Below are 12,855 nucleotides of genomic sequence, written 5' to 3' on the forward strand. Positions count from 1 at the left end.
ACTGTGTTCTCCCAGTCTGGAAGTGTTACGACTGTTACCAAAGAGGTTGCAAGTGGAAGGACTGAATCAATAAACGAATTGTCTTTTATAAAAGAAAACCTAAAGCTCCACCACTTTTTTTGTTACTTTTATTTGCTTTGCTTTTTTTTTTTTTTTTTTTAAGACTCTTTTCAGGCAATTGCATGAGGAGTCAGATGGGCATGTTGGCTGCTGCCGTTGCTTCACATGTTACAGACTTTGCATTGGGTTTGGTGGGAGGTGCGTGCATGTGTGTGAGACAACTAGACTGTTGTGGGGCCAACAGAAAAATAGCTTTTTGGGGAAGGGGGATGAGTGGATAGAGGAAGGGGCTCAGTTCTTACAGTCCTGGGGGTGTTGGCGGGGTGAGGGCTGAGGTCCTGGGTCCTACGGCTCCATGAGGTTTGTGTGAGCTATGAGCTGGGCTCACTGAGCTGCTCTTTCAGCAGTGGGGAAACCAAGGAGCCCATCCAAAAGCACCCAGTGCCTTTATTGGTTTAAAATGGAGTGGTAGGAACCTTGCCAGCTAACATCAGCATTGATACTGGGAAGGTAATGGAAGAAGAAATTATTTCCCCACACCCTTGAGATATACCTGCTCCTTTGCTGCTGGCATTGCTGAGAGAAGATACCCATGGGGGGACCTGTGCCACTGGAGCTGCGTGTATCTGAGCTGGGAAAACGCCGGGCAGTGGTGAGGAGTGATGCTGCTCTGAGTATTCGTGCTGACATTTCTTATCTGTGATTGCCTTTGGACTGAAGCAGCCTTTTGGTGAGGTGGTGGTGAACACCTCTGGGTCAGACTTTCACCTGGTGATGTGCAACTTTGCTGCCTTCCTTGGGCCCACGCTGGCTGGCACGCACTGAGGCTTGGCCCTCGTTGCTCAAGCAGTGGGATATTTCAGGCTCTCCTGGGGCCTCGTATACAACACCTATTTTTCCTTTTATGGTTTCTTGCCCTGTGCTGGTGGTGGCATCTCCCACAGCTTTATCATGGATGTGAACCATGGGGGAGCACTGAGCTCCTATTACCTGTATTCCCAATGGACAGCTGCGAGGTGAGTGACCACACATGGGGACCAGTTTTATTCACAGCTTCTCAAGAAGCCATTATTGAGGGGCCACACCATAACAACTCATGGAGGCTCAGCAACATTCCCTGTTGACTTCAAAGGGCCCAGATTGCCCCCAGGAGAGCCAAGCAACGTGGTGGCAGGTGGATGAGGATTAACCCTCTCTCAGGACCAAGTGTTGACAGCTTTCCACTCCACCTCCAGCAAGAAGAGCTGAAGCAAAGGTGTTGGTGTCCAGTCCTAGGCAGGAGATGGTATTCTGCCACCACAATAAATGACTAAAAATTTGTTATTCTATGCATGGATATTTTTTTGTTTTCTTCTTCATTTTTCTTTTTTCCACAAGCTATTCTACATTTGGTAGACTCATCTTCAATTAGCTTGGGAGTTGTCCATGGGAATTTCTACAGAACTGGGTAGGTGGTTTTTGGTTTGGGTTTGCTGGGGTTTTTTCAGTGCATTTTTCACACTTTTGATTGTTTCAAAGGTTTTTGATGCCTTTTTATTTTTTTAAGCTATTTTGTGACAGCCAGTCATCTTGGATTTATTTTTCTTGTGAAAATATTTTATTACTGTTCTGATATGATTACCCTCTAAGGAGATTATCCTGTAACTTTTTAAATCCTTGAAATGAAACCAGGACAAGACTCTGGTTCCTTTAGTTATGCCAAATTGTCTTTCCTTCCAAACATGTTTTAGTTTCTCCACGACTACATTTTGAGCTAGATGGATCAGCCAGGTATGATTTGTGATACCGTAATTTTCACACCACTTTAAGCATATTATTTTCTGAAGTTTGTATTTGTTCTTTTTTATTATTGATTATCACTCCTGTTTGTGGTATCGTGAAGAGCATGTCGGCATCCAGCTTTCTTCTAGTCCTAGGTAAGCTTTGAGTCCTCATATCCATGGAGAATAACTGTAGGGATACGAATGCTAAAGTTTCAGCTCCCAAATGGGGGAAAATAGGCATAAAAGCTGGGGCTCTGCTAGGGTGCTCCATGGGGCTGTTCTGCCCCATGTGTGTTCATCACAGCTTTTGCTTGGTCCTGTTGTTTGGTTGCTCTGGACATTCAGTTACAGCTCTATCAACATGCAAACACAGCAGATTTCTTTTGAAATAACCTAATCATTTATTTTTAAAGAAACCTCTGGTCAGCTGGTTTGGGCATCAGGAGATTTTTGCTCTAGCAGATCTTTGTCCTGCTGCCAGTACAGTCATGTTTCTATCAAAACATCATTATGAATAACTTTTTTTTTAAAAAAAAAAAAGCATTTTTCCTCAGTAGGAAGCTCTGTTTGAGCCAAACATATCTGAGATCTCCATGTACTTAGCAAACTAGAATACTCTTTTAAAAAAGAAAAGAAAAGAAAAGAAAAGAAAAGGAAAAAAAGTTCAGAACATTAAAAATAAGAGAAACAGCATAAATATAAAACCTTTCCCTGAAAAAAAGCACTTGTCCATCCATAGGTGAGGACATTGTGATCTGTGATTGAAGATGAGGAGCCCAAAAGGCTGGAGATGCGTGACATGGCTTCCCCTGCCCATCTCACCCCCCTCTCCTACCTGCTTCTTGCACGACTCTTCCCCACTTGCAGACCTCAGGTCCTGGCCTCTCCTCAGTCCAAAGTCAAGGCGGAGCCAAAGAACCAAGACTATTTTCATTGCAACTTTCAAAACGTTTCTGGTGTCCACACTCCCATGTTCTTTTCTTTTAACTGCCTCATCCCAACAACCCTCACTGCTTGGGAGTTCACTGAAGTTTCCCAGGTCTCACGTGTACCACTTGACTTTGACCCTTCCTCTTCCTCACCAAGGTGGGCTCTAGCACCATGCTCACAGCTGCCTTAGATGGGGAAACACTTAACAGACCCGCCTCTTCCCTGGGGAACATCGGCTTAGTCCCTTGGGACCCACTTTCTGCCTCCACTGTTGGCTGGGGAGGTTCAACAGCAGTGGAGAAGACAGCGGAAAGACATGGAGCAAGAAGCAGAACAAAGAACAAGCATATGATCTTTCTGTCCTGTCTACTGAGACTGGAACGACTCATTGCTCCATGCTTCTCAGCCTACCCCCAGCTCCTTGCAGGCTCCAGGTCCCTTCTCTAGTTACCATGTGAGCATCTTCAAGTTCCTGTAGGCTTCAAGATAATTTCCTCTCTTTCCCATTTGAGTAAAAAGATACCAATCACAGATGCAATGTCATACACACTATCCAGATGCCACATTTCTGCACTGATAAGCATGGCCTCACATCCCTCTGTCCCTCCTTGCCCCAGATCCCCACTGAAAAAAAAAAAAAATTGTGCCTCGCTACATCTTCGTTAGGCGCAAAACATTGAGGCGCACAGGAAGGAAAGTTGCACCGGAGGCATACTGGATCTCCCGGAGGACCCCTTCCCACTTCTTCTGCTCTTCATCATACCTAGGGAGAGACAGACAGACAGTTATGGTAAGGAAAGCATCTCCTTCTTCTCGCTTAGCTGCAAGAAGTGCTCCATAGTGCACTTCTCGCACTACGGTGGGAGCCCTGGTGCATGGCGTGGTGTCCCACAGACATTATTTGGCCACAAGATATCTGTGGGAGCTGCATGGGGACTTTCAGCCCTGGTGTGCTCTGGTTTGCAGCGCCTGGCTAGGGGACACGGCTATCAACACGTGGTCTTGCACGGGAGGGTGTATTTTTCCATTGGGAAATGGGTTGATGGCACCAAGGCAGAAGATCCATGGTGAAGCCAGCAGGTGCCTGCTGAGGGTGCTCCAGAGCCATGGATGTGAAGGACAGGAGCAGCTAACGCTGTATGAGCAGCTGTCAGAAAGTGCTTGCTGCCTGCTTCTCTGCTCGCACACAGGGCTATCTGATTTCCAGTCCCAACACTGGCTTTTCCCAGGGAGAGGATGGTTGTGCCAATGCTGCTCCACACCAACGGGGACGTCTGGAACCAGCTCCAGGCAAAACATCAATGCAGCAGCCAAGCTAAAGGAGCAGATTTTCCGTGGTACATTGCTATATGAAGCTGGGAGAGATCACTGTGTCACCTGATGTGCCTTCCAGCACAGCACAGGGCACTCTTCTCACCCCAAGACCCTGCAGCCTTGTGGTGGGGTAACAACATCCAACTCACACTGAAGACATCAAGCCAGACAGAAACTATCTGTTCCCTCAGTGGGTCACAATAACATCCCTCCCAGACTCCCTTGGGCATCACCAGCGAAGGTTGTCACCTCCAAACGTCGTTCAGCTCTGTTGGCACCAGCTCTCCTGACTCTGTCTCCACTGTGGCGAACCCTCCAAGCAAGTAGAGCACCCCAGCCAAGCTCACCAGGCTGGCCGAGCTGCGCTCCTGTGGGAACTCGGTGAAGGTCTCCCACCTGCCACATCGAGAGAGGCGACATGTTAGAGCACCCTGCCCACCCCCACGCCAAGGCTGGCCTTGAATCAGAAATCAACCACTGAATTAACTAGTGACTGTTTAACTTGTGTAGGTCTACATGGGATGGCATCGTATGGTGACTGTTGTTAGAGATACCTGTTTCCATCATCGTGGTTCAGCTTCATTTTGCACTGAGTAGATGGGTTGAGAAGTGCACCTGGCATGGACCAGCTGGTCCCAGCAGTGGGACTGCAGCTACAAGGCCCACCCGGAGTCAGAGAGTCTATTGTGTTGGGTGAAGCTGCCTAGATGAAGCTACAGCCCGGCAGGGAACCCGAGGACTGCATCAGCTGGTGCAAATGCTTTGAAGGTGAGCCTGAGATGATCCACAGGCCAACTTCAGTAGCATTGTTGATGCCCAGCTGTCCAAGGAATACAGACTGGAAGGAACTGGTGTCGGGAATTGCAAGCAGACTCTAGAATGGTTGGAAGTTACTTAACGTACACCTGCAGCTACTCCTAGTGTAACTACGCCCCAAAGGTGTGCTCAAGGTACGTACTTGTTGGTGGCAATGTCATAGACTTCCACTGTGTTGGTCAAGCCAGAGTCAGTCACACCAGCTGCCACGTAGATTTTGTCCTTGTGCACAGTGGCTCCGAACAAGGAGCGGGCAGTTTTCATAGGAGCCAGCTCCTTCCACTCAAACTTGGCTGGGTTGTAGACACACATCTTCTTCAGGCACTTCCTAGAGAAAGATGAGAGAGAAAAGGAGCAAAGGAGCCCTGACTGCCTGCCGAGGGGCAGCTCTGCACTGCAGGAGGCTGGGGATGGCTGCTGGCAGGAATGTGGGGTCTCTAGAAAGAATTCTGCTCCTCCACACTGGCATGAGTGCCTTCGCTTGCGTGTGCACCCCCAAGGATGCCCATGCCTGGAGACATCATTTGTGTGTGTAATGTCTCCCCTCCTGCGGTGCCTGCTTTGGATAGGAGTCCTAAAAACTGGGCATTGTGCTCACACAGCTGGATACGGGTCCTCGTAGCCAACTGCCTCTTAGGACCTCACACACAGCCGTCAAAACAGCGTTTCAGTGCTCCTGATCCAACTTGACACTGCAAAATACCACCTGCAGTGTCCCCCGCTCCCAAGCACAGCGCAAGGTGTGTGAATGTATGCACGCTCACTTCTCGAACCGTGATCCTTTCAGAGCAGGACATCTTTGCTGGATTACAGCTTGTTTGCTCAGCAAACAGTCACACTTGTGCCTTGCAAAGCAACGACGGCAACGCTCCCTGAGAGAGGCTCTTTCTGCTGAGCCCAGTCCCTGCAGGAGGGCAGGGTGTGGGTCAGGTTTGATGAGGTTTTTCACTCCTATTGCAAATACCCGTCTGGATTTGACTACTAGGACCACGCTGCCCCACCACAAGTCCAAGACAGGAGACCCTTAATGTGAAGGGGCTTCTTGCTCTTCAGGGTCTCTCCCAATCTGTGTGGCATTTATTTATTGTAATCAAAGGGGATGATACGTTCCCTCTCCTGCAAGGACAGTGCCATCTCCTTGACACCTCTGTAGGACTCTTGAGGGCTTGGGGAGGGCTGCAGTCACAAAGGTGAGCTGAGAGGGAAGGATCCACATTTCACACCCTATCCAACCCTCCTTAACCCATAGCGTCCACACTGGGGAGGTACCAACTCCTTGCACTCCCACTGGTTTGGGGGATGACTCCCTGAATTCCTCTTGCTTTTCAGCTTACTTGTCACTTCCTTTGCCACCGATGACGTAGATGAGATCCTTGTGCGATACCACAGCATGGCCATAGACTGCATAGGGAAGGGAATCAGCTTCACCCCACTTGAAGGACCTGGATCAGAGAAAGTTGAGAAGCAAAAGGATTTGTAGCTTGCTGGGTGAGGTCTGGAGTACATGGCACTTTCCAGACCTAGAGGTGAGCAAGACCCTGACTCAACCTCAACAATATGAGGTTTTCAATGAGATAGAGCTCATCCAGTAAATTCTGTGATCCTAAAAAAAAAAATGAAGGGAAAATAAAATATGCAGAATGTTTATGCTAATATTCATTATTTTCTGCAGCATCCCCTACTCTTGGGCTTTGTGAATACACATCCTCACTTCTTCCTGGACCTCACCTCATTTATAAATATTATCAGCTGAACACAAGACAGAGATTTCTGCATGAGGGAAAAAAATTAAAACCAATGAGTCTTAGGGGTGCAGGATCCTGAGGGCAAACTTATTTTTTGGCCATCGCCTTCTGCTTTGAGGTGCTTTGGTTGGCCAACACTCAGCAAGGACCCACAGGGGTGGATATGTCCACATTTTGCAGTGCAGGGCTGTGTTGAAGCCTCTGTGCTACCTCTGGGACAGCTGAACAAAGGGTGTAGCTATAAGGTTTTGGAGACCTCCAACTGGTACCCAGATAGGGCTGACCAGCGTCTCAAGAGGTATCTGCTCATGTCCACGTAGCTTAGACTCATCCCCAGTTTTCATACATGTAGGATGTAGCCCCAAGACCTGCACTTCATTTTACTGAAGAACTGAGTTGTCTGGGCTCTGGGTGTTTTCTAATTGCCTAACCACTCTGGGCAAATATTTGATCCCATAGACTGGCAGTTTATCTCCTCCAGGTTTGTTACAGTTGAAATCTTGACCTAAATAATGCTAGAAATACAAGTGATGCTGATCTCATCTCTAGCAGCTTCAAATCAGTATTCAAATCACCCCTGAGCACTTAGCAGGGGCTGGCATATCTTTTCCCACAGTCTGCAGGGGCAGATAAATTCCCTGTTCTGTGGGAATGAAGCTGGTTTTAAATCTTTTGTTTTCATTTGGTCAAAAAATAATTGGATATTCAGCCTGCTACCAATCAGGATGGGCCATTCAGTGCCACATCTGAATGTTTTCAAAGCAAACTGTCCTGTTCAAAGCCACTCCTGGTGAGACCGCGGTGAATGTCGCTGAACCTCCAACCAGTGGGCAGAAGGAAAAACTCCTTTTGCTCCTCTGTACAGGTCTCACATGAGCATCTCCTCAGATCGGTCCCTGATAACATCATATCCCCATTATGGCTTCCAGCTCTGGGAGGTTCGATTACAATAAATGAAGCAGCTGGTGACAGCCAGCTCAGAGCCCCAGGGTACAGCCTGAGACAGTCCCAGCAGTCCCAGCATCTTTGAGCCCTGTCTCCACAACCTTTCAGCCCCTGGAGTGCTGGAGTTGTTTTCACCTTCTCCTGTGAACCACCTCCCGCCCCACACTTGCATGTGAACACTTACAGCCGGTCGTAGCACAAGACAGAATCCAAGGTCTTCTCCCCCTCTTTCAGTTCTTTCCCTCCGACCACAAAAATCGAGTTTTCCGCCTCTCCCAGGCCAAAGAGGCAGCGAGGGGAGGGCAGGGGCGGCATCCCCAGCCAGTCTGCGTCCAGATGGTCATACTGAAAGGAAACACATGCTTGTTAGTGCGTGCTCATCCAACCCATTTGCTCAGCAAAAAGCAGCGTTCAGAAGCTGAGGAAAGTCCTTTCCCATGTGCAGCTTGGTCACCCCAGCAGGCACTTTCTGTAGTGTTGGTTTCTGCCTGTGTCTCACCATCTGGTGCAGGGTGGGGGATCTTAGTGCAAATGCAAGTCATATAGCACATGACATATGTTTTACGACAAGGCATAAGAGTAGAGGTGCACCAGATCAAACATGTTCTGCTCTCTGCACCAAAGCCTTGGCTTGGAATAAGTTTGGTCATATTCGGATGAGAGTCCCGTGTTGGACCTATGATGGATAGTTCCTGGGACTGGAGGAGCTGAAGCACTTCAGCCTTAGAAATTTTGCCTGAATCCCTTCAGATGTAACACATGCCACAGTATTTCATTCTGATATTTTCCATTTCTGCCAGGTAGCAGTGTGATGTTGGCAACGGTGGCTACACAGCTCGCTCCCTGGAGCCCCTTCTTTTCCATCTTATTCTTTTTCTTTATGGCAAATGATCAGTTACTGTTTCCCTCTGCTTCTGAAGATCCTGATGTACTGTATCGCCTCGGTGTGTGTGGGTTTGTGAGACAAAATGTCTGTCTGTCTGCACAGAGGCCGTTCACACAATACCTCTCTACCCAGCATGGTGCCACACAACTGAGACAACGCTGCAAACACCAGAGCTCTTATTCCTGATCAAAGGGTGAGAGACCCATCTGATAGATGGGGAAACTGGTCCACACAGCGCTTCCAGATGAGATAGATGCAGGTCCTTGGACATCGTAGATCAAGGCATTGCCTCATGTCCCACCAGAAAAAAAGATGTGAAAGATTATGAGGCTGGGGACTCTCTGGGAACCATGGCTTGATGGGAACCGTAAATCAGGGCAAAAATGTTTAACGTAGCTTGGTAGCAGAGGAGGGAGGGATGCTTTGCAGCCAGTTTGGTGGGACTCTGAAAGATGAAGCTGCGATGCATTGCCTGAAGTGCTGTTTGCTATGGGCTCAGGCCAAAGAGCCTCAGCTTGCTGGGTTGCCTCCAAAGACTTGGCCTCAGCTGGGCGCCTGTGGTTATTGTCGCTTTGTGAGCTGTGGTCCACATATGTGTTATTTATAGTGCAAGCCTGAGCAGCTCAGTAACTAGGATAGTTCCTGCTTCTTGATGGATTCAGCATTGTTTTCAAGCCATAAACCTTAGAAGTGACAAATAAAGGATGCCCTTTTCCATATGAAATATCAATTGAATCGTTTTGTTCCTGCCAAAATTTGCAGGGCCTGGGGGATTTATCAGCATTGTTATATTTTGGTGCCTGTCCTTTAGACTAAACTACCCCTGACCTAACTCTCTTGGCTTCAGCAGGTGGAATGTGCAAGTGGGGTAGATAGAAACAGAGTCAGAAGGTGCAGTGCTGCTGCACTGGCACGGTGGTTCAGCGGTTGGTCATACAGCTGCCTGTCTACATCTGCACAGAGCTCAGCTGCAAAAAGGCTCAGAAGACTCTTAAACAGGAGCCAAGAGCTGTGCAATGACACTGATAGCAATAAATTACACCTTTGCAAACTGACGGCACTTTCCAGCCTGGGACATGTTTGCACCTCCCATGCGTGAGTGCCGCAGTGAGCTATGAAGCACTGTCCTCTTCTTGTAGGGAAGGAGCTAAAAGCAGCCACATGATGCCCAAGGCATTTGTTACTGAATCAGTGCAAACTGGGAGCTGAATATAGAACCTTCCTGTACAGCTTAGAATCAGAGTACTTTAGGTTAAGGGACCTCCAAAGGTCCCTGCCAGCCTCCATGCTCAAGCAGGTGCAGCTTGGGAGTTAGAGCAGGTTGCCAGGACTTTGTACAGTGAAATATTACACGTCTCCAAGGATGGAGGGTTTGTGACCTCTCTGGACCCCTGCTCTAGTACTCCACCACCTCTGTTGGGGAGGTTTTTCCTCACAGCTAACTGAAATTTCCCTTACTGCAACTGGTGGCCATTGCTTCTTGTCCCATCTTTGTGCAAATCTAGCAGTCTGGATCCCTCTCCTGTGCCCTCTCCCATTAAGAGAGCTGCAGACACCAGTGAGATTCTTCCCTTCCCCTTCTCCAGACTGATCAGACCCAGCTCAGCCTTTTCTTGTACCTCCTGTTCTGCAGCCCTGACCATCTTGGTAGCCTCTGCTGAACTCATTCCAGTGCCTCAATGTTTGCTTTGTACTGGAGAGCCCCAGACTGGACACAGCATTCAGATGTGGTCTCACAAGTATATGATCAAAACGGGGGCGTGGGAAAAATATCACTTCCCTTGAACTGTTTGCTGCAGTTATACTGAAACAGCCCAGGACTTGGTGGACCTTCAGCTCTGAATACAAAGCAGCCCATCTACTCTGCACAGGTGAGTGATGGAGCTGGCCACATCCCCTGTTGTCATCCGTTGTCCCGTGCAAAGGGCTGTATCTCCAACAGCATGTCCCCTGGCACTCCCACTGCCTTCCCCCTCCATCCTGCTTTCTAGGGCTTCAGCTTCTTCCTGCTAACTTCTCATTTCATGGGCTTCATGTGGGATGCATAGCCTCTAAAGCCTGACCCTTTCCAGGTGAGAACAAGCATGGTCCCTGCACATACGATGCAGGTGTACAGCCCTTCCCATGCAACGAGGCAGGTGAGGGATCAAGGCTGTATAGCTCAGCTTGGGAACTATCCCTACTTTATCCTTTCTGCCTCGACACCGTATTGTTTCTTCCCAGAAGACATGTGAGCCATGGGAGAAGAACAAAAAGATTTCTGGGTATGAGGGAAGAACAGCAGATTTACTGGATCCCTACAGGATCATTAGGAAGGGTAAGCGCTTTGTGTTAGCTGTCTGCAGGGATGGTGCTCTTGGGTTACTGCCCAGGCTGCAGCTCAGATCGCCTGCCCATAGCTCAGTCTGATCACAGCTTTGGCTGCTGCTGAGGTAGAACTGCAACTCTGCTTGTGGAGTGTCCCAAAAGACATTACACCATGGGTTTCCTTGCACTTGATGGAAATGGCCAAGGCAGAGACTCCAAGCTGGAGCTAGCACACCTCCAGGGGCAAGAACAGCACTAGAAACAGGGCAGTACCCGTAGGGATGTACCCTGTGTCCTTGGAGTGTTTGCTGTGTGGCTGTAGCTGCTGCTGTTCCATTGTTGGCACCCGGCAGAGTCACCCTTGGGTTGTGCTGAGGGTTCATAACAAGGGAACATAAAGGATGCAAAGCAGAACCCACACCTGATACCACTGACCTTCCAGTTAGTGTGCAGCCAGGGCTGGACCAAATGCACCCTTCAGAGTGGTCCAAACTGTTCAGGATTTGGATCAGGATGGTTTATTCCTATTACCTACTGCTTCAAGCCTCTTTCCTCAATTACCAGACACCCCCCCTCCCTCAGTGGGATCAGCCTTTAAAATATAGGGAGAAGAATCTCTACTAAAGCAACTCAGATGTTTACCTTCATTTACAACTTGCATTTTAACACCACATGACAATGAATATTACTGGGATTACATGGAAGCTAAAGACAGGTGATGTTCCAAAGTGGTCAAAGAAACAAAACACAAAGATAAAGCTAGTACCTGTAGGAAGTAGGAACTCATGGGATCCTCTTTGCTGTCCTCATCGTAGTATAATCCTCCAACAATGAAGATCTGATTCTCTTTGGTCACCAGACTGATGTGGTTCTTTGGGATTTGAGTGGACAGGGAGGCAAAATAGCACTCGTTGGCAGTGGGATCATAGGCCACTGCTCCACTGTCGCTCACCATGAAAATAAGGTCCTGGAGGAACATCCCAAAACGCATCGTGTCATTTAAGATCCCTGGGAGAGCATCCTCCTCTGTATCTTCCTCCTCATCTACTGCTCCATTGACAACATTGTCTTTTGCTTGCTTTTCACTGGTTTTCTTCACTTTTTTCTTTTTCACCACAGTGAATTTGCCTTTCTGGGCGTCCTTCACCATCTGCAGTTTCTTGAGCAGCTCTGGGCTGGACTTCACCATGGCGTGCTTCTCCACATGGTCCTTGATGTAGTCGTTGGGCATGAGGCGGAAGCGGATGCTTTCAAAGATGACAGGCAAGGCCTTCTGCCGGCTGTCATGGTCCTTGGTCCCCACCCACTTCATCACTACTTCAAAGACAGTCTCCTCTTTCTCAATGTTGAGGGAGTCACTGGAGATGATTGCAATAAGCTCATCAGCGGAGAGCTGGTAGAACTCCTCGTCCCGAGAGACCAGGGCAAAGCGATCACAAATGAAATCCCGAGCAGCCACAGCCAGCCGAGCACAATCTAGCATCAAGCCCAGCCTGAAGATAGCCAAGCAGTTGCTGAGGCAGAGCCGCTTCTGTAAGAAGGACACACAGACGGTGAAGATGGAGGGGATCTGGAACATGTTGGCCACGGAGAAGATGTCCTGCACATTCTGTTCTGTGATCTCCAACTCAGAGGTGTAGATATAATGGAGGATCTTGCCCATGACATCTGGATCAACGTCCTCCAAACTGACCTCCCTCTTCTTGCTCTCTTCCATGTCCGAGAGGAACATTGCTCGAAAATAGGGGCTGCAAGCTGCCAGCACCAGCCGGTGGCAGGGAAACTCCTTCCCCTTGACTTTTAAGACACAGTCCAGAAACTTACTGTGGTCTAACATGTCTTTGAGTCCATCCTGGAGAAGAGTTTGCTGGTAGAGACGCAATTCTTCCACTTGATCAAAAGGCAAACCCATGATGAAGAGTAACTGCTCTTTTTCTTCCCAATCTATTTTTATATGTATATGTATTTATGAATATATCTGTACCTGAGCCCCTGGTAAAGAAACTTACTCAAAGCAGGGCTCACACGTCTCCCTTGCTTCCAGACCGTCAGCGCACTGGGAATGTGAAATGCTTGCTACTATCGCAGC

General features: G+C 48.5%; 1 protein-coding gene across 1 annotated transcript; it reads right to left on the bottom strand.

Annotated features, from left to right (window-relative positions):
- Nucleotides 1-2,248: 2,248 nt before the first annotated feature.
- Nucleotides 2,249-12,855, bottom strand: KLHL40 (kelch like family member 40). Its single transcript, XM_005229538.3, has 6 exons — nucleotides 11,533-12,855; nucleotides 7,758-7,918; nucleotides 6,218-6,325; nucleotides 5,026-5,211; nucleotides 4,317-4,463; nucleotides 2,249-3,516 (listed from the first exon to the last, which is right to left on the bottom strand). Exons 1-6 carry the CDS (start codon nucleotides 12,676-12,678, stop codon nucleotides 3,405-3,407), a joined length of 1,860 nt encoding a protein of 619 aa, XP_005229595.1. The 5' UTR covers nucleotides 12,679-12,855; the 3' UTR covers nucleotides 2,249-3,404.

Source organism: Falco peregrinus, chromosome 5 (assembly GCF_023634155.1).
Source record: "Falco peregrinus isolate bFalPer1 chromosome 5, bFalPer1.pri, whole genome shotgun sequence".
NCBI classification, from domain to species: domain Eukaryota; kingdom Metazoa; phylum Chordata; class Aves; order Falconiformes; family Falconidae; genus Falco; species Falco peregrinus.